Source organism: Salvelinus sp. IW2-2015, linkage group LG2, assembly GCF_002910315.2.
Source record: "Salvelinus sp. IW2-2015 linkage group LG2, ASM291031v2, whole genome shotgun sequence".
Classification (NCBI taxonomy): Eukaryota; Metazoa; Chordata; class Actinopteri; order Salmoniformes; family Salmonidae; genus Salvelinus; species Salvelinus sp. IW2-2015.
Window position 1 is genome coordinate 8,555,063 of NC_036839.1, and position 22,290 is coordinate 8,577,352.

Genomic DNA, 22,290 nt, shown 5'->3' on the forward strand with positions numbered 1-22,290 from the left:
ATTCCACCCCTCTGTGGACCAAACCTTGCTCTGGTATACATGTATATTGAAAACAATATAATGGAAAATCCTGGAGGTTGGAGGTTTATGGTTAGGTTTAATGGCCTCTTTGCAACTAGAATGCAACCTACTTGTACTAGAAACATTTCAATAACTATTTTACAATCAAAATCATTTTTTTCTTACAGAACTGCTTTCGATCATAATCCATTTTCAATATRTACAAATGTCATGCTAGTTTTCCTAATGCACACTCAGAATAACATAACATTGAGCGTTCCAGATAGGTGGATAGAACATTTGTTTAGTTGGCACTTGAAAACATTACACACATTTTAGCAGAGATCCTCTAGGGATCCAATTTATTTACAAATGGTGTGAATCTCACAATAAACAAAATGAAAATCCCTTGTATTGTTAATGGCACCTATGGAGGAAATGGTAGGCTAAAAACTATTGAAGCAAATATACAAGTGGGGTAGTGGAAACCTTTTTTTTATTCAATAATGACGTTGCACTTCAAGAAACTGCTCCCAGATCATTTCACGATAACTCGTAAATTAAGTTTGAAATCTCAATTTCCAATACAAGAGAATATATCAGTTATTCCTTCAACATTTCAAGGAGGTAAACATTTTTTCCTGAACAACTGAGAGTGGGGCTTTGTTTTGGAATGCGTAACAGTAGATTTGTTAAAAGAATAGCTCCTAAGAAAAAAGCTAGCTTTCTGTTGATGCCTGTCCTCAAGAAAACAAGTAAATGGATTAAGAGAAAATATTAAGAAAAACATTTCCAGAAAGAGCCTGTAGTTGCTTGTTCTGTTCAGGAGAGTGTGTTGTTATGTGTTAATAACATTTAGACTACGTTACCCAGCAGGCTATGCGGGCKGGACGGATGTTTAAAGAATGCCTTGCATGGCTAAACATAGAGTATTCTAGCTGAAGTATATGTTCATTAAAAGTAGTTAAACCTACGCCCCGGTTTGTCATTATATAAGGAACAAACATAACATGGTGTCAGATTGGTAGTCGCTATGACGAGACAGAGGAAAGAAAGGAGTAACTGCAAATTTCCGCGACGAAAATTGAACATTCTACCCCACAAGTCTGGTGACGTGAGTAGTCGAAGACGCTAGCTTGCAAGAGCGAGAGCAACTAGCCGCAGCAGCGAGAGTGACAGCAGCGAGAGCGAGGCTGCATTGGAATGTGTTGATGAGCAAGTTGATGAGCAAGTTGATGAGCAAGTTGATGAGCAACATACTGAAGTAAGAGAAATTGACACTGTTCCTGTTCTCTGTCATGGATAGGCTTAGTCCTCCTACTCCTATGCAGTTAACAGGAAATTTAGCTGACAATTGGAAACGTTTCAAGCAGAGATTCAATATCTACATAGCAGCCAGTGGTGCAGGGGGAGATGATGACAAATTGAAAYCTTCCATTTTTCTGCATGTTATTGGAGAGGATGCATTGGACATTTACAATAGCTTTCAGCAAGACGAGGCAAACTTGACATTGACTGTGCTAATGGCTAAATTRGAGGAGTACTTTGTACCAAGCCAGAACGTCACGTTTGAGAGATACAAGTTTTTCTCTCATGATCAGAAACAGGGAGTCAGTTTTTACCAGTATTTGGCTGAGCTGAACACACTGAACAAAACGTGTGAATTTGAAAATCTGAAAGACTCACTAGTGAAAGACAGGATAGTCTGTGGCATACTTGATAATGGACTCAAGGAGAGATTGCTGCGTGAGKAAGATTTAACTTTGGATAAAGCAGTGAATATGTGTCGAGCAGCTGAATCCACCAGAGCACAAGCTAAAGAGCTGTGCAGGGATGAGACGTCAGTGMATGCAATAAAAAGAGAGGAGCACCACACACAACGCCTTACAAAACAATAACAAACAAAAGAAAGAAATCAAAACACTACATGTGGAAAATGTGGATTCATCCACAAGCCAAAAAAATGCCCTGCATATGGCAAATCATGTAACAACTGTGGGAAAAATAATTTCTCAAAATGCTGCAAAGCTGAGGCTACAAAGAAAAAGGTTCACACAGTCGAGGAGATGGAAGAATTCTTTGTTGATTCTGTGGAAATATGCAATGCAGTAAATGCTGAATGGTTTGTGCCATTGACTGTGAATGAAACTATATTACCATTCAAGCTTGATACTGGAGCACAGGTAAACCTGTTGTCGCTGGATGACTACAAAACACTGAAGGTGAAGAGCAAAATACACCCGGTGAAAATTAAGGTTACTGGTTATACTGGGGGAGAACGTACCAGTCAAAGGTAGCTGCATAGTAACTTCACAGCATAAAGGAAAACAGTTCAGAGCACAGCTGCTGATTGTGGAAAAGAGTGTACAGCCTATTCTAGGAATCATGTGCATAGTGACATCAGACTGAAAATGACCAAGAATCGCTACTGGCTGAGTATGAGGATGTGTTTGAGGGTATTGGATGTTTACCAGGAGAACACAATATGTACTGATGACAAAATTACTCCAGTTGTGCATACATGCAGAAAAGTTCCATTTGCACTGAGAAAAAAGCTCAAAGAGGAACTTGGACGCATGTAAAAGATGGACGTCATCACAAAAATGGATGAACCTACAGACTGGGTAAGCTCACTGGTTATTGTGGTGAAAAAGAACGGTGATCTCAGGATATGTCTAGACCCGAGAGATCTCAACAAAGCAATCAAGAGAGCGCATTTCAAGTTGCCAACCAGAGAAGAGATAATGTCGCAGTTTGCTGGAGCAAAGTGGTTCAGTAAGCTTGATGCCTCATCAGGATTCTGGCAAATGAAGCTAGGTGATGCAATCTCAAGGCTATGCACATTCAACACACCTGAGGGCAGGTACAGATTTCTTTTTCTACCATATGGGATTCTCTCAGCGCCAGAGGTCTACCACAAGACAATCCACATGATCTTCGAGCACATTCCAGGAGTGGAGACTATGATGGATGACATCATCGTCTGGGGGTCCACAAAAGAAGAACACGATGCGAAAGTGAGACAAGTGCTGGACCTGTGAGTACAAAAAAATTGCGGGAGCAACATGCTTTTTAGCTAGTCTAAAACAAGGCCAATTTGTGACATCAACATTGATGTGCTTTTTGATAATCTCAATATTAAACCTCATATTATGCGTGTCTGCTGAAATCTAATGCAAGCACTTCCATAAGCATTTAGGGAGCACTGTGACAACGTCTCAGCGAGAATGCCATGTGTCGTAGCTGAATCAGAATTAGTTAGGGAACATAGATAAATAAGATGTTTTATTTACTTTCATAATATGCTTTTGTGAGATACTTGTCATTAGAATGTCTCTTTTTGGACTATACTGTCGGCAGTTGCATTTTCCTTTCTTCTCTAGGGAAAAGTCACTTGGGGCCCAGAGAGGGGAGAGGTCAAGCTTGTCTTTTACATGTCTGGTAATATGCAGAATATCAGAAAGGGAGAAGTCAGAATTGAACAWTGTCTTCATATGTGAATGTATCTGTTAAACTATGTGAAGGGCTCCACAATGTCTGTATGCCAGTCACCCTCCTTTTCTCATTGGGGGGAGGAGAATGGCAGTGTCTGGAACCATTGTATTACCCCTCTGATGTTGCACTAATCTTGAGATAGTATATGACCTAGAAGTGAGCTTGTCCAGGAGGGGGGAGAAGAGGGGGTGTATTTGAGATGGGAGTATCTAGAATTCACAATTGATATATGCCATTGGATGAGGTAATGTTTTGGTACTATGAAGTACCAAGAACGAGGTTAGAACCTCGCCTTAAAGACCAAACTGAACGATAATGTATAGCTAATGCTATCTGGCTATGGGATACTCCTCTCTCAAGTAAAAGGCCCTTTGTGAAGTTTCTGAGATCTGTGGTTCGTCATGTGAGTTGAGAGGGGTGTATCTTGGCTATAAAATATACTAGAATTGTTTTGTAAGGACTCTCAGAGAATTCATTTATAGACACTGAATTGATCTGAGAGTCAAAGGGCTATGGTGAAGCTCATTTAATTAAAGATGAAGTTTAAATATAACTCTGACTTGTGTGTGGTTTGTAAACTCTCCTCATTTAGTAATACAGGAAATTACCACGACATTTGGGGATGGGATGTGAATCTTCACTCGGTGACCGCTCCTGACGACCTAGGTAAATCGTGCACAAGGGATCCCTCAAACTTGGGATCCCAATAGTCCCTATTGGAAGAAGGACCTCATTCTGAAAGTGACTGTCTAAGTGACCCTCAGAGGTGGTGAATTCCAATTATTTTAAATGTGCCCTGGGTTACTTTGTGTGAGTATTTTGTTATGGGATCACTAGGTAATAGTTTTAGGAGCATCTGTGTGAGCGGGGTAGGTTGACTCTGTGTGGGTAACCTTTGAATTATGTTCTGATGTTCTGTGTGAACATCTGACCAATCCTGTGTGGGGGATCCTTAAAGTTCTGTGTGAGTACCTAAGCATTTCTTACGTTTTATATGGATTCTGTGAATATATGAAAACATGATAAATTGTATGTGTGTATAATCGATTACTAGAGATTTGATAAAGTAATGCTGAGAATAAAATTAGATACAATTTAAACCACCCATTCGTAGACGTACGTAGGTTTTGAGTTGGTATCTTTAATGGATAATTTGATAAAGATGAGGTTTTAAGCACTTAAACTAGTCTTCAAAATCTGGGAAATTGAGCTCTAGAAACTGATTAGTGTCCACTTTTGGTTATCTTACCCTAACGATGGAACTATAAAACGCTTATTGGATTATCTCCGTCTGGGTACAACATTTGAAATAAAACTGCCCTTAAAGTCAGATTTTTATTTTATTTTTTTCTTCCCAGTATGAGAGGAGTTGCGGGATTTATTGAATAAACGGTTTTCCATAAGTTAGAGAGAATTAAGAGGGAATCTAGACGTAATTTATAATGTCATACAAGCATAAGGTTTCCATCAAACTAATTATCATTGCGTGATTAATGTGATGTAGTAAAGTAATTGAAATACGTTGCATGAGTAAACATAATCTACTTTTATTAAAAGGCGCAAGATCTGTTTCCTAGTCTATAAATGTCGATTTTATTCTTTGACTGCTAATCTATTCATTTGGCTTGTGAGAATCATAGCCGGAGTAARGCTTGGACCTTTAAATTAGGGCTATTTTTCTGGGAAGTGTCTTGATAGTTACGAATACAGAAAATTGTAAAGTGGGTTTATTTGCGGAGAGTCTTAGTCATTCAAATAGCATTGGTGGTTCAGTGGTTAAATAGCTGCCTTCCAAGCTGGAGGCCTGAGTTCGGTTCCCTGCAAATGCACTCACTAAAATCTGAGTTTTTGATTGTAATTCAACTATTTGTATGTTTTGCCTGGAAAGATACGGTCGCTAGTGTTTGTATAAGATATAAACTGAACGTTTTAATAGCTTGTTTGGTTCAATTTGAAAGAAGGGGTAAATTGAACTTTTTAATAGATTGTTTAGGTTAAATTGAGAGACTAATTCATTCAAAATAATAGCGACGCGAATTTCAATGCCAGACGATGTCTGTTGRCTAAATGATCTGCTGGAATAATGTATTGAGAATTGAGTCGTATTTAAATTACTGTATCATAGAGGAGACAGTTACCTAAATTTAAAGAAATTCTAAATAATAGCGGAGAGATAATGGCGATAGAGTAGTGCCCACCGAAATGTTTTTCATTCTTATGGATTGACTGATATGTTATAAATTCGGCGGTGCGTGTTATTTTTAAAGTCTTGGACATTTCATACAGTGAGGGGAAAAAGTATTTGATCCCCTGCTGATTTTGTACATTTGCCCACTGACGAAGAAATTATCAGTGTATCATTTTAATGGTAGGTGTATTTGAACAGTGAGAGATAGAATAACAAAAAAAAAATCCAGAAAAACGCATGTCAAAAATGTTTTAAATTGATTTGCATTTTAATGAGGGAAATATGTATTTGACCCCCTCTCAATCAGAAAGATTTCTGGCTCCCAGGTGTCTTTTATACAGGTAATGAGCTGAGATTAGGAGCACACTCTTAAAGGGAGTGCTCCTAATCTCAGCTTGTTACCTGTATAAAAGACACCTGTCCACAGAAGCAATCAATCAATCAATCAGGTTCCAAACTCTCCACCATGGCCAAGACCAAAGAGCTCTCCAAGGATGTCAGGGACAAGATTGTAGACCTACACAAGGCTGGAATGGGCTARAAGACCATCGCCAAGCAGCTTGGTGAGAAAGTGACAACAGTTGGTGCGATTATTCGCAAATGGAAGAAACACAAAAGAACTGTCAATCTCCCTCGGCCTGGGGCTCCATCCAAGATCTCACCTCGTGGAGTTGCAATGATCATGAGAACGGTGAGGAATCAGCCCAGAACTACACGGGAGGATCTTGTCAATGATCTCAAGGCAGCTGGGACCATAGTCACCAAGAAAACAATTGGTAACACACTACGCCGTGAAGGATTGAAATCCTGCAGCGCCCGCAAGGTCCCCCTGCTCAAGAAAGCACATACATGCCCGTCTGAAGTTTGCCGATGAACATCTGAATGATTCAGAGGACAACTGGGTGGAAGTGTTGTGGTCAGATGAGACCAAAATGGAGCTCTTTGGCATCAACTCAACTCGCCGTGTTTGGAGGAGGAGGAATGCTGCCTATGACCCCAAGAACACCATCCCCACCGTCAAACATGGAGGTGGAAACATTATGCTTTGGGGGTGCTTTTCTGCTAAGGGGACAGGACAACTTCACCACATCAAAGGGACGATGGACAGGGCCATGTACCGTCAAATCTTGGGTGAGAACCTCCTTCCCTCAGCCAGGGCATTCAAAATGGGTTGTGGATGGGTATTCCAGCATGACAATGACCCAAAACACACGGCCAAGGCAACAAATGAGTGGCTCAAGAAGAAGCACATTAAGGTCCTGGAGTGGCCTAGCCAGTCTCCAGACCTTAATCCCATAGAAAATCTGTGGAGGGGGCTGAAGGTTCGAGTTGCCAAACGTCAGCCTCAACTTTAATGACTTGGAGAAGATCTGCAAAGAGGAGTGGGACAAAATCCCTCCTGAGATGTGTGCAAATCTGGTGGCCAACTTCAAGAAACGTCTGACGTCTGTGATTGCCAACAAGGGTTTTGCCACCAAGTACTAAGTCATGTTTTGCAGAGGGGTCAAATACTTATTTCCCTCATTAAAATGCAAATCAATTTATAACATTTTTGACATGCGTTTTTCTGGATTATTTTGTTGTTATTCTATCTCTCACTGTTCAAATAAACCTGCCATTTAAATTATAGACTGATCATTTCTTTGTCAGTGGGCAAACGTACAAAATCAGCAGGGGATCAAATACTTTTTTCCCTCACTGTAAGTGGGAAGAGGAAAGAGAAGAGAAAGTTGTGAAGTTTGATTTTAATCTTACGATAAGAGGTAAGACAACTTTGTTGGAGAGGGGTTATATTTTTGCCCACTGGAAAGAAAGAAAAATAGGATATGTTAAGCTGAAAGTGATTCAGGTGTGAGTYAGGAAACATTGTGATTAATGTATTCTGATGGTTATTGATTCTTGGTTTGATTGTTTAGTTAACACCAGTGAATTTGAGCAGGAAGAACTGTATTCTAACATTGTAATCTGATTCCATTACGTGGAACAATGTCAGGTCATTAAAGTTGATTGCAGTTTGAGTKGTTTTTATTTTTACAGGGACAGTGCATCATTAATCACAGTTGTGTGTGTCTAATGGCAGAATATGCAAAGACCTCCCTTCACTGGCCAGAGAATACAAGAAGAGGGGGGCCACACACAGCAAGTTCCCAGCATAATAATATATAGGMTTTTTTTCTCAATAAATGTATGTTTAAGTAACTTTAAACTATATTTTTGTGATTTTTAAATCAGACAACTCCTGTAACAAAGTTTTTAAAAATCAGGGGGGATGTATGGCCATGTGGTATGTTCATGTGACCTGCTGCCAGCTACTCAGCCAACATTTACTAAAAAATGTGTTGTGTTCAAGTAAACAAACTACTTTTATTGTGAAGCTTTTTGCGCTTAATGCAGCTAAAAGATGCTGATTTCACTGAGCTTGTGTTTGCAAAGGGTCTTGTGATAGGTGTTCTTGTTATAGCAATAGATAGGACTCAATTTTGTATATGTGCCATTATAGCCAGATAAATTAGAAAAAGAGGAGATAAGAATCACAACTGGTAATTAATAGAGAATCATATAACGCCCCCCGCCCAGCCTGTCGACCAATTGCATTCATGTTGTCGTGCTGCACCAAGCGGTCGCTAAGCTAATCGTCACGCAATCCCGTCTAAAAGTCAGGGAATGAGTAGAGAAATCTGCCTATTTTCCTCAAAAGTATGTAATTTTACGATTTCAAAGMTAATTATCCTGGAAAAGATTTGTAATATTGAGCTTCTTGTTTACATAATTCATGCTCATGTTGGCTTTTGTGCTAGCATCCAATTGACTCCCATTCCTTGAAGAAGAGATCTCCTTGTCTGAGTTTTCCCAGAATGCACCGCACGACCCATTGAGATTCCCATCTACTCAAAAGTATCTCTGTTTTGCGTCTGCGACAGCATGGGCAGCGCCATTGAGGCYATCTCCATTTTGAAGTAGTCAATTTTCTTCTTCACAATTTGCTGATCCTTCCTGGACATGACTCCAACAGGGTCACCAGGTGGGATCAGCCAATGAAGTTGGAAGTCCCACCCAGTTGACTACATTAAAATGGTGGAAGCCTGCAATGGGGACTTGGCTGAGGTAGCTGTACCTGAAGGTCAAGGTTGGGAAATGGAGGAAGCGGATGTTTTGTTTGAATCAGATGGCGTGTCTAATGGAMATGAGAGGAAAACATTATTGGATTACAATGGCAAATACAAAAGGATATAAGAGAAAAAAAGTGGTAGTGGAATCCAAGCCAAGTAAGGGTTTTGGATCAATGTTACCTGAGAGATCCGTTTGAAGTCTCTATAAAAAATGTGGATGCATTGGGTAAATTGGCGTTGGTGAGAATAATGATACGTTTTCTTTGTGTCTATAAATGCAAATTATATGGCAATTTGTCAAGTGTATGTAGAAGGGAGGAGTATCGTATGCCAGCTGAGCCTAAATTCTGCAATTGTGGTAGCTAACATGCAGCCAAGTTTCTGAAGTGTCCTGTTAGGGTGAAGGAGACAGGTGGCAAGAATAAGGGCTGTCCAGCATGTCTCCTATCCGGAGGCATTGAGAAGAGTGGAAGAAAGGAGTGATGTTGAAGAACTAATGACAGTAGGATTAGAGACACCAGAGACGATTCCTTGGTCAACAGAGGAAATCTGAAATGTTGCATGTAAAGAAGGTGGAAAAGCTGAGGAAATAGACATCGTTGTGAGTGCGGCTGAGGGTTTTTTGTGATATTGGGATTTTACAGCAGAGGCATTACAATGCTTGGTCTTCACAGGCCCCTGAGCCTGTGTAGGGAAGTTATTTGAATTGTAACTGAAAGAGTAGAAGGTTTTTATTTTTTTTATTTTTTTTAATGTATTTTGTGTCAGGATCCCCCCTTTCCCGCGATGGAATATTTTTGTTTCACTACCATTTACAGTAGGTGGCGGCAATACACCAGTAGGCTGTAGTCTGCCATAATTCCTCAAAGTAGAAGAAGCCAGCAATGGCGATGCTCATGCTAATACGACCTTTTTGCCCAGTAGAGGCCTCTATCGTTCTCTTTGGTTCCTCTATGTCATTTCCGCTGTACATTTTCACACTTCCGCCATCATCGAGTACCGTAGGAAAGCGTCGTGTGTGGACCACACTGTCAACAATATACAATTGGGGCCACCGAATGCCGGCAAAAAACAATTTACTACTCCCTTAGGACTTATATATATTGTGTATTTTTTTATTTTATATTGTAAAAGTTTCGGTTACGGGATATTTCATTCAGGTAAGTGTTTCTTGTCTCGTAATTAAGTTTAGACGATGTTTTCATCTCCATCAAATGGCAAACAAGCAAATTAGCCAGTTAGCTAACTAGCTAGCAAACGTTATATCCTCGGCCTTTTTAGTAGCCAGCTATCGTGCCGGGGAAAATGGCTAGACTCTAGGTTCAATGTGCAACTATCCAGTTGTGTTTTGCTGAATTGATAGGGGGCGACAATCTCATTTTATAAAATTCAGTTGGCCCCGTTTTGTTAGCAAGCCAACGTTAGCTGTACAGTCGCTGGTGCATCACACCAGTTAACGTTAGCTAGTTAACTGACCCGCGTGTAATGGTTGGGTCCTACCCTATGTCCCCAGAACTGAGAACGTTAAGTTAGCTAACGTAAACTCGTACATCGCCTTGGTCCGTACAATTGCCCTTATTTTAGCGCCCCAAAAACGTAATACTTCCAGATCAACTGTAATGTCAATACCATTGTAAAGCACAATTTCTCCCCTTTCCAACATTATCAATTACATYACCTAAACGCTGCCCGTTTCTGCATAATTCAAGTAGGCAGTGAGCCCTAGGAACTAGGAAACTGTAAGCCCGTTCACTTAAAACCGCTTGGACGAATTATATTCCATTTATATTTTGTTGTGAGAAAGCATGGTATATCCCTGTGGCGCTAGGCTAGGCTATGCTAGTCAGCTTTTTTGATGAGGATGATCCTGGATCCGGGATGGGGGGTCCGTAGAGGTTAATTAAGTTTATATATCATTTGAGTTAAATTTGTCTTCTCATTTCACACAATACACATAGTTTGATTGATTAAAGAAAATACACGGCTGCTTTTATAAAGTGCTATAGGTGGAATGTCACATGATAACCCGGAGTTATTTTGACCGGAGGGCAACGATAGAGTTAATATTTGTCCAAATTCACGACTAGGTCTACCAAATTGTTTATTACTTTACTATTTTTAGCTCTTGAAACATTGCCTTATTCATGTCACATCCAGGATACAGGAACCACATTTACAGGATTAATATTCTCATGGGGTCTCAAACAAATATATGCCAGAGTATATTGCCATGTTGTTTTAGGGGGCAATCTAAGCACAATGATGTCTGGGAGTGTTGACAATGATACCTATAGCAAGGTTTTCAACCCTGCTTTAGGTGTGTGGTGCTGCGCTGGTTACAAGGTCAGGTATGACGGTTGTGTTTGTTTATGGAAAGGCAGTTACTGTTGCCATGCGGATTTACCATTTACGGAATCCGTTTTCCTTTTTAGTATACAGCTTGTCTTTTCTCTATAAATATTTGTCCCAATCCCCTGCCACTAGTCATTTTGAAGCCATCCTATCCCTAATCCATAATGCATCGAGAACTCTGAGAATAGCACAAATAAATGTCATATCGCCTTTTGGTGTGTGTGCTGCAAAACTAGGAATGATGTCTTTGGGAAAGTTGTAAGATAAGAGGTGACAGTAAATCCCATGCGTACAACACCTGGCGAGTCGATGACAACATGACTCAATCAGATGGAGTGAGGCGGTGAGGGAGTCTGAGAGGCCATTGAGCTTCCCATTGTCTCGGCTTTGCTGATTTAATCACTAAATGAATAACAAAAGAAGCTCTATCAGAACATTTATGGTAATGTCAGAAGGCATGCGTACAAAGTCCCCAAGATTGTTGCACATTATATAGACTGCCTTTCACACGACTCACTAATGAATATGAAAAGGTGGTACACACACACATTTTTWATTTGTTGCACAATTAAAGGTCAACACTGCATTTCAAACAGCCAGGAATTATCTAATGATTTCAGCCTAGGTATACTTTTACAAGCCCTATCTTCCACAATCATAAGACCCACTAATAATTGTATTTTATCAAAATAGTTTAACCTGTTTTTTTTTGCAATAATAAATGGCTTTCAAGTCTATGGAAAATCTGGTTTTTGGAGCACATTTAGCCAGAACCATGCACATCCACTAATAATAACCAACTTCTGGTAGCAGGCATTATATAACATTAACACAGGTCTCATAATCTTTCAAGCATAAGCCCATGTGCTATTGAGTAGCCAGCTAATATGTATATTTAAAGTCTAGCCAACTTGGATCTATTCGCTTGCTAACAAGGTAGAACAGTTGAACTGTTATGAATACACCCTCCTTTCTGTCTCCAACTGTTTGAACCGTTTGAACAACATAGCCTGTTCCCTTTAAGATGTTGAAATCAAACTGGCTTACCTGGGTAAGAACATGTTCTCAGAATGAGAATGAGTTGCCAATTCCTTATATGAATGCATCATTTTATGCTCATTGCACATTTATAAAAACAGCTAGCACATTACAGTCCCAATTGTCATACTTGAGTAAAAGTTAAGATAGCTTTTTTATAGAAAATGACTCAAGTAAAAGTGAGTCACCCAGCAAAATACTACTTGAGTAAATGTCTAAAAGTATTTGGTTTTAAATATACTTAAGTATCAAAAGTAAATGTAATTGCTAAAATATACATAAGTATCAAAAGTCAAAGTATGAAATAAATAAATAAATATATAATTTGTGTTTAGTGAGTCCGCCAGATCAGAAGCAGTAGAGATGACCAGGGATGTTCTCTTGATAAGTGTGTAAATTGGACCATTTTCTGTCCTGCTAAGCATTCAAAATGTAACGAGTACTTTTGTGGTGTCAGGGAAAATGTATGGAGTAAAAAGTACATATTTTTCTTTAGGAGTGTAGTGAAGTAAACAAATGTTGTCAACCATATAAATAGTAAAATTACAGATACCCCCAAAAATGACTTAAGTAGTACTTTAAAGAATTTTTACTAAAGTACTTTACACCACTGAGTACCCCAATGTGACAAACTGAGCATCCATTTTCTATAATCATGTCTGTTGATACTCCTGTTTTAGTAGGGTCTGTAGTGTTCTACATTTTTAAGGTGTTCTCCTTTATTACAGTAAAATGTCTGTTTTTCAGCGTCCATATGAACCATTCTGTTAGCGCTGAAACATACATTAAAATGAATTGAATTAATTTGATACATTGCCCAGCCGTAACACACACACAGACCCCCCTCTGTTCTCTGACGCACCTTCTATTCTCTAAGAATTTCGGCAAGACAACTCAAAGGCGAAATCCATTAACACCACGATAATGGGATTCATTGCCCGTGACAATCAACCGTTCTCTGCCGTGGATGATGTCTTTCGCTGACTGGTTGAGCACTGGTACACTACCAAGTGCGCTATTTTTCAGATGCTGCCCTACCGGAGTTACACTGCTATTAGCTTCATGAAGTCGGAAGTTTACATGAAGTCGGAAGTTTACATACACTTAGGTTGGAGTCATTAAAACTAGTTCTTCAACCAGTCCACAAATTTCTTATTAACAAATTATAGTTTTGGCAAGTCGGTTAGGACATCTACTTTGTGCATTACACAAGTAATTATTCCAACAATTGTTTACAGACAGAATATTTAAATTATAATTCACTATCACAATTTCCGTGGGTCAGAAGTTTACATACACTAAGTTGACTGTGCCTTTTAAACAGCTTGGGAAATTCCAGAAACTGATGTCATGGCTTTTGAAGCTTCTGATAGGCTAATTGACATCATTTGAGTCAATTGGAGGTGTACCTGTGGATGTATTTCAAGGCCTACCTTCAAACTCAGTGCCTCTTTGCTTGACATCATTGGAAAATAGAAAGAAATCAGCCAAGACCCCAGAAATAAAATTGGAGACTTCCACATCCTTGGGAGCAATTTCCAAACGCCTGAAGGTACCACGTTCATATGTACAAACAATAGTACGCAAGTATAAACACCATGGGACCACGCAGCCGTCATATCGCTCAGGAAGGAGACGTGTTCTGTCTCCTAGAGATGATCGTACTTTGGTGCGAAAAGTGCAAATGGGGACAAAGATCATACTTTTTGGAGAAATATCCTCTGGTCTGATGAAACAAATAGAACTGTTTGGCCATAATGACCATCGTTATGTTTGGAGGAAAAAGGGGGATGCTTGCAAGCCGAAGAACACCTTCCCAACCATGAAGCACGAGGTGGCAGCATCATGTTGTGGGGGTGCTTTGCTGTAGGAGGGGCTGGTGCACTTCACAAAATAGATGGCATCATGAAGAAAGAAAATTATGTGGATATATTGAAGCAACATCTCAAGACATCAGTCAGGAAGTTAAAGCTTGGTCCCAAATAGGTCTTCCAAATGGACAATGACCCCAAGCATACTTCCAAAGTTCTGGCAAAATGGCTCCAGGACAACAAAGTCAAGGTATTGGAGTGGCCATCACAAAACCGTGACCTCAAACCTATAGAAAATGTGTGGGCAGATGTGAAAAAGCGTGTGCGAGCCAGGAGGCCTACAAACCTGACTCAGTTACACCAGCTCTGTCAGGAGGAATGGGCCAAAATTCACCCAACTTATTGTGGGAAGCTTGTGGAAGGCTAAACGAAACGTTTGACCAAAGTTAATTAACTTCTTACGGGCAGGTGGGACGGTAGCGTTCCATCTCAACAACTTCCTGTGAAATTGCAGAGCGCGAAATTCATATTTAACATTCATGAAAATACAAGTGTCATACATCAAAATAAAGCTTACATTGTTAATCCAGCCGCTGTGTCAGATTTCGAAAAGGCTTTACGGCGAAAGCACACCATGCGATTATTTGAGGACAGCGCCCCGCATACAAAAGCATGAAACATTTTTCAACCAGGCAGGTGCGCCACGAAAGTCATAAATAGCGATATAATAAATGCCTTACCTTTTTGAAGTTKTTTTTCTGTTGGCACTCCAAAAGGTACCAGCTACATCACAAATGGTCCTTTTTGTTCGATAAAGTCCATCTTTATATCCCCAAAAACTCCGTTTAGCTGGTGCGCTTCATTCAATAATCGACCGGTTTCCCTCCTTTTAAAACGCATACAAAATGAATCCCAAATGTTACCAATAAACTTCTCCAAACAAGTCAAACAACATTTATAATCAAACCTCAGGTTCCCTGGGTGTCGCCTGCCATAAAATAATGTTTGAGTYTAACATTACTGATAACAGTTTTAGAAACTTTAGAGTTTTCTATCCAAATCTACCAATTATATGCACATCCTAGCTTATGGGCCTGAGTAACAGGCAGTTTACTTTGGGCACGCTTTTCATCCAGATGTCAAAATACTGCCCCCTACCCCAGAGAGGTTAAACAATTTAAAGGCAATGCTACCAAATACTAATTGAGTGTATGTAAACTTCTGAACCACTTGGAATATGATGAAAGAAATAAACGCTGAAATAAATCATTCTCTCTTCTATTATTCTGACTTTCACATTCTTATAATAAAGTGGTGATCCTATCTGACCTAAGACAGGGAATTCTTACTAGGATTAAATGTCAGGAATTGGGAAAAACTGAGTTTAAATGTATTTGACTAAGGTGTAACCTTCCGACCTCAACTTTTACTATGGAACGCAGTTTGGGTCTTTGCGTGTCAAAAAAGATACACTTCAAATAACAGTTGTATTATAGAATGTTGTGTGTTGTGAATTTGCACGTGCAAGCCAAGCGCCACCACCACTATCTGTAGCACTGTCAAAGCTGTACAAAAAAGTCTGTGAACAAGCAATCACCGGCCACGAACGATGTGTTTACAATACTGCGTTGGTAATAAAACATTTATTTGTTTGACCGCAACTTCTGGGGTAGCTAGCTAGCTTTAGCTTGGTACATAGCTAGCCTGAAAACAATGACCAATAGAAACTGCAGTCATTTAAATTATTTTTAGCAATGATTTAGGAATCCTTGTAAGTATTAGCTAGGTAGCCACTTGTTGTTCACCTATTGAACTTCAGTTCAATAGCCAGCTATTTAACCCTGTTGCACAAAGCTAATGTTATAAGCAGCCAGCTAGCTTCATCTGGCTAGTGAGGCTCGACCGGACCTGGTTATGTGTTGTGAAGCTAGCCACAATAAGGATTAGGCACAGTAATGGATTTTGCAGTTTTCCTTCAAAATAAAAGTACCTAGTGAAAGTGATGCAGAAGGTTACAATTGGTGGAATCATGCCATATTTAGAAAGTGTTAAACAAGGTTGGAATGTGAAGCAATGAAATGGGGTCTACTCGGTGAAATCACCTCCCCAGTCAGCCTATTGTGTGTATTGACATTCATATTGCACTGTACATCTTTACCTAAGGATTGGGGATCAATGAAATTGGGTATCAGTCTACTCCATACCCAAGATATTTTTTCCCAACGTCCTCCTCAGAGTTATCAGACTCGAAACATCCGTGCAGTATTGTTTTTCCTCTGGAATAGTGTTCAATATACATAGGTTGACAATAAATGTGTCTCAATTCAGTTGGTTCAAAGTCCCGCAATAAGAGCTACGACGCTAATGTTCTCTGGGTGTCATTGAGTAGACTGATACCCCATGTCATTGATCCACAGGTAAGGCTGTACAATGAAATAAGTGTYCCTCAATGCTATTCGAAAGTCTAATACGTCCAGTGTGATTTCAACATTTGTCAAATTAACACTTTTTGTTGAATTTATATAACATTCCAACCTCGATTAGCATGATCTATTTAATTATGGCATAATTCTACTATTTGTATTAATTTGCATCACTGTCAATGACCATTTTATTTTGAAGGCTAACCGCAAAGTCCAATATTGTGGCTAATCCTTATTGTGGCTAGATTCACATAGATGGGTCCGACCACCATTAATCAAATAAGAACTGTCTTATAAATTAGGGTTATTTTAGATGACCAAAAAAAACACATGAACTCTATCGGAGAAGTAGTTGGTGAACCAGGCGAGGCAGTCATTTGAGAAACCAAGGCTATTGAGTCTGCCGATAAGAATGCGGTGATTGACAGAGTCGAAAGCCTTGGCCAGGTCGATGAAGACGGCTGCACAGTATTGTCTTTTATCGATGGCGGTTATGATATCGTTTAGGACTTTGAGCGTGGCTGAGGTGCACCCATGACCAGCTCGGAAACCAGATTGCATAGTGGAGAAGGTATGGTGGGATTCGAAATGGTCGGTGATATGTTTAACTTGTGTTTTCCTTCCAAACAACCCAACTGTAGTTTCATCTGTCCACAGAATATTTTGCCATCCKGAACATCCAGGTGCTCTTTTGCAGCAATGTTTTTTTTGGACAGCGGTGGCTTCTTCCGTGGTGTCCTCCCATGAACACTATTCTTGTTTAGTGTTTTACGTATCGTAGACTCGGCAACAGAGATGTTAGCATGTTCCCGAGATTTGTTAGTCTTTAGCTGACACTCTAGGATTCTTCTTAACCTCATTGAGCAWTCTGCTCTGTGCTCTTGCAGTCACCTTTGCAGGACAGCCACTCCCAGGGAGAGTAGCAACAGCGCTGAACTTTCACCATTTATGGAATGATGAACATCAAGGCTTTTAGATACTTTTGTAACCCTTTCCAGCTTTATGCAAGTCAACAATTCGTAACATTAGGTCTTCAGATCTCTTTTGTTCGAGGCATGGTTCACATCAGGCAATGCTTCTTGTGAATAGCAAACTCAAATTTTGTGCGTGTTTTTTATAGAGCAAGGCAGCTCTAACCAACATCTCCAATCTTGTCTCATTGATTGGACAATTTGCTTTTGGAGAAGTCATTAGCCTACGGGTTCCCATACTTTTTACAACCTACTCTGTGAATGTTTAAATATATTCAATATAGACAATAAAAATAKAATTTGTGTTAAACACTTTTCCTATTGTTGTGATGAAGAACAGATCAAATATTATGACCAATTTTATACCGAAATCCAGGTAATTCCAGAAGGTTCACATACTTTTTCTTGCCACTGTATATATTTAAAGACTATGTCCTTCTACTTTTCCCCTCCGTTAAGGTTATTTTGGAGAGCACCACCCTGACAGTCACCAATGGCAGTCGCAGTGCCCAAACTCTCCAGCGGTGCTGTTGTCAAAATCCGCTACAACAGCATAGATGTGGGCACCACTCGATGGAAAGAGGGGACTTTTGAGGTTCTTGAGAAGGATAACAAAGTCAACCTGTGGTTGAAGTTTAGTGCCGGGGGTGGAGCCAAAAGTTTCCAGGTATTGTATAATAGTGTTTTCCCCCATACGTGCTCATTTCACGTAACAAAATTGCATGCTTACATTGGACTTGAATAGCTGAGAAATTGTGTCTGTTAAGGCAGTCTGAATGTATATGTTCATTATATATGTCTATGCTTTCAGCTCAACCATAATGTGAATAATGTCGTGATGCAGCCCATACACACTATGAGACGAATTGTGGTGACTCTGAAGGATGACAGCATAGTCACCCTTGAGAGAGTTCCCCCGGTTGTGGCTGAGAAAATGAAAGAATACCTTGAAAAGCTGAAACATGGAAAATCAACCGGTAACATTCTATTGGAAATTGTAGATCATTAAGTCTTTAAAACATTTTTTTTGTTTAAGTTGCAGCATGATTTACTGTGGACCAGTCCCTCTGCTGGAAAGTAAGTGTTGTTTTCTGGTAGTTCTAAAGACCTCCCAGGGAAGTGCCAGCTTTGGTGTGCTCGGGAATCGATCCGTGAAGAATGAGACTAGTCCGCCTGGAGAACGACAGGTAAATAATTGCGTTTAGTATACACCTGTCATTTAAAACCACACTAAGTACCTCTGACAAGCTCATCTACTTAAACTCTGCCTCTGTATCAAGACAACACCCAGGCGACCCATTGTGGACAACCGGGAGGAGACGACGACCCGCAAGCACCTGGGTAGCCCCAGCAGAGTAACCTCCACACCTGCCCGCAGTGGGCTGTCTGAGAACAGGTAGTCATTCCCTCCTACAGACACACGCCCCCCCACCACCCAGGTAGATAAAGCACTCGGGCTCCGTCCTGATTCTCCAGACTTCTCCCGACGTGTGCTCTCGCGTTCTCCCCCCTCACAGATTTAAAATGGAGGGACTGGTCTAATGAATATGGTATATACACACACAGAGGGAGGACCAAAAGTATTTGGACAGCGACACCTTTTTTGTTGTTTTGGTTTTGTACTCCAGAACTGAAATMATACAATGACCGAGGTTAAAGTGCAGACTGTCAGCTTTAATTTGAGGGTATGTTCATCCATATCGGGTGAGCCGTTTAGAAAATACAGCAGTTTTTGTACATAATACTCTACAAATATGTCGGATGCATTTACAGTTTGTTCTGGTTGTTCCGAACCGGTTTGAACCAAAAAAAGTACTGGTTTATATAGTTCTTTCTGTTCCTTTTCAAACCTATTAAATCATATCATTTTTTTAGCTCCACATTAAATTACTTCACCAATCATGCGGTGTGGACAGAGCAGCGTGCTATGGAGTGGGCAAGCTATAGCTCAGTGAGTTGTTTACATACGTGATGGAAAGTGTAGGGCAACGAACATTTTGCAGGTGGGAGAGAGGGTGGAGGAGGTTTGGCTTGAAGCACTGGGCATCTTGTGATGACATATACATTATTTAAATTAGGCCCACAGAATTATTCCTACGGAGGAGTGGCTTCTATGGAGGCACTTTGAATGTTTTTGAACTTCAGAGTTGGCTTAGCGTTGGACCAGAGAAGCTAGCTAGCTGACAAGCTTGTGTGTGCAGAGTGGCACCAGAATTAAAAACGCATTTTACTTTTTTGTAGTTTAATGAATCCAACGTGAAAGGTGATAACTATAGTATCCCTAACTAGCATTAAAAAAAAGTTTATCCATTCTTCTCATGAAAGGGAGAGAGATTTATCTTCTGAATCACGCTTGTAATATCGGTAGGCTACAGATTGTCAGCTGGCTGGCAGACAATGGAAGAAGTTTCTGATTAACAGAGGGAGGGCTTTGTTGTGTTTTTTTGTGGGACTGGGGGAAAAATGATGTAACAGAATGTTATTAACTGGTTCCCATGCTTTTAAAATAACGTATAGATAAGTATAGATCACTTTCGTTCTTATTCTGTTCCTTAACAAATGTTATTTTCCGGTTGTCTGTTCAGCTCACTGAACCGGGTCCAACCCTTGATGAAAATACCCTCAAATTAAAGCTGACAGTCTAAACTTMAACCTCCATAGTCATTGCAACATTTCAAATCCAAAGTGCTGGAGTACAGAGCTAAAACAAGCCCCCCAGAAAATCACTGTTGGACCTCACTGCATGTCATTTAGCAGACGCTTTTATCCAATGCGACTTAGTAATGCGTGCATARATTTTACATGTGTGGCCCCAACGGGAATCGAACCCACAACTCTTGGCGTTGTAATCGCAATGCTCTACCAAATGAGTCACAGGACCACTTTGCAACACAACCTCTGTCCCAAATCTCCTCCCCTCTCACTAGCCTTTCCCCTGAGAGAACATTTCTTCACTTGACAGTGGCATTAGTCTTTTTGTATTTATTGGTCTCGTAACCACTCTTAATGCTGTGTTTTCCCCCTCAGGAATGAGAAGAGGAAGAGACTCCACATCTTTGACTGTGACCTGACTGAGGACTACCCCAAGGAGAATGACTCATCCAGGTATGACAAAGGCAATATGTTACTCTACCAAGCAAAGTTTTGGGTTGATTTTACATCCCTTCCTGTCAATTTAGGAATTGACATGCTGTCCTAAATGTCATGTCTGTAGTCCACTGACCGTTATTGACCAGGAATGCACRGAACACTGCTACCTTTACTGGGATATGAACACTATTATACCATGGGAAATAAATTAGGGGCAATGGTAGTGAAACCATTGTGCTCCACTTAATTTAAACTGTTTCTTTAATCTTTCTTTATATCAGCAACAACAAGGCCACGTCGGACCCCTCCAGGAAATTTCTGCTGAGCTGCAAAGACAAGCTGAAACAGGCGGAGGAGAACCGTAGCTCAGGTGAAGACCCTCAGTCAGTCTGGTACACATACAAAGTGGGATGTCCTTCTCCAGACTAGAACAGTGGCGTCTCTAGACGCCCTGTCTTTACTTGACTTTACTGACTTTATTGTCCCCGTATGAACATTTTGTTGCAGTGTCATGTACACGTCTGATAACTGTCTGGCTTTGCCAACAGTTTCACTGGTCCAGTCGCCATTTCAGCCCACGTCATTCTACGGCAGCCGATCGGCGACCAAAGACTACACGAGTCACTCCTTTCTAGACAGGTAAGTTTTTAAACGTTTTTAAAAAAAAAAAAACCTTTTATTTAACCAGGTTGTTCCATTGGTGTTCATGATTCATTAGAATGTATTCTTAAGATGCTGCCACACCTTCAGTTCCTCAACATTTGTTGTCCCCCCCACAGGCCATCCACTACATCCCAGACCCCCTCGGCTAAGAGAAGTCTCATGTTACCCAATCACTCAACCCCCTTAAAGAAAGTGCGCCCCACTCTGGACTACGGTGGCTGGAACAAGCCGAGACCGTCCACTCTGGCCCAGCCCCAGCCTCCACTGCAAGGGTAAGGAGATATCCCAGGGTTATAGTGGTGATTCTGAAGTTAACCTCCATAGTCAATGAGGGGCTGTTTTAGTGCTGCCTAACTACCAGAAGTTAGTAGTTTATAGTAACTGTTCATGCTTGTTATGAGTATGCCAGTACAGACACTTTCATGTCACAACATGTATTCTTACCACCAGTGGTTGTAGTGGTGGTACAGATATAGAGTAGAACTCAAATGTCCTCTTAACATCTTTGCTGCAGATTCTCCAACCTGGGCAACACGTGTTACATGAACGCCATCCTCCAGTCTCTTTTCAGCCTGCCATCATTCTCCAATGATTTGCTGAAGCAGGGAATCCCATGGAAGAAGATCCCAGCCAACGCCCTGCTCAGGTAGGCTGCTGTTAGTGCTTCAGCAGTCAGCCTCTTCAGCTAACCCCATAACTGAATACAGGAAACTGTCATTAGTTTGATCAGTTCTTCAAATGTCCTCACCTTGTTTCTTCTTAAACACAAAGTATTTCTACTTTTCCAAGGGATGCACCTTTTTAAAATCTGCTTTGGTGGCTTAGTCTTGTCATTTACCAAATGAACTGCTTAGCTGACTTGTGCAACTGCCCTGCGCCCTTATGGACCCCTAACCCCCCTCCCCCCCCCCCTCCCTTCCTCCCTGTGCATACAGACGCTTTGCCCACTTGCTGGCCAAGAAGGACATCTCGTGCCCCGAGGTGAAAAAAGACCTGCTGAGGAGAGTGAAGAGTGCCATCTCCTCCACCGCCGAGCGCTTCTCCGGATACATGCAGAACGTAAGACCTACAATATTAACACAACCACCACCATTTAGACTCTTAAGCGGCTCTGTATACTTGCTCACATGGTGGCTTCCTCATTCTCTC

At 40.6% G+C, this 22,290-nt stretch overlaps 1 protein-coding gene across 3 annotated transcripts in view; it reads left to right on the plus strand.

Annotated features, from left to right (window-relative positions):
- The first annotated feature begins 888 nt into the window (after positions 1-888).
- LOC111973833 (ubiquitin carboxyl-terminal hydrolase 37) overlaps positions 889-22,290 on the plus strand; it is a 31,463-nt gene continuing 10,061 nt past the window's right edge. The window contains exons 1-11 of one of the 3 annotated variants that reach the window (XM_070446905.1): positions 889-1,264; positions 17,848-18,055; positions 18,200-18,365; positions 18,487-18,575; positions 18,669-18,784; positions 20,416-20,493; positions 20,760-20,848; positions 21,027-21,117; positions 21,258-21,413; positions 21,656-21,787; positions 22,077-22,200. In XM_070446905.1, the coding sequence (XP_070303006.1) occupies positions 17,882-18,055; positions 18,200-18,365; positions 18,487-18,575; positions 18,669-18,784; positions 20,416-20,493; positions 20,760-20,848; positions 21,027-21,117; positions 21,258-21,413; positions 21,656-21,787; positions 22,077-22,200 (1,215 nt within the window). In that variant the 5' untranslated portion in view covers positions 889-1,264; positions 17,848-17,881. The other 2 variants (XM_024001264.3, XM_024001256.2) reach the window with 2 other exon arrangements.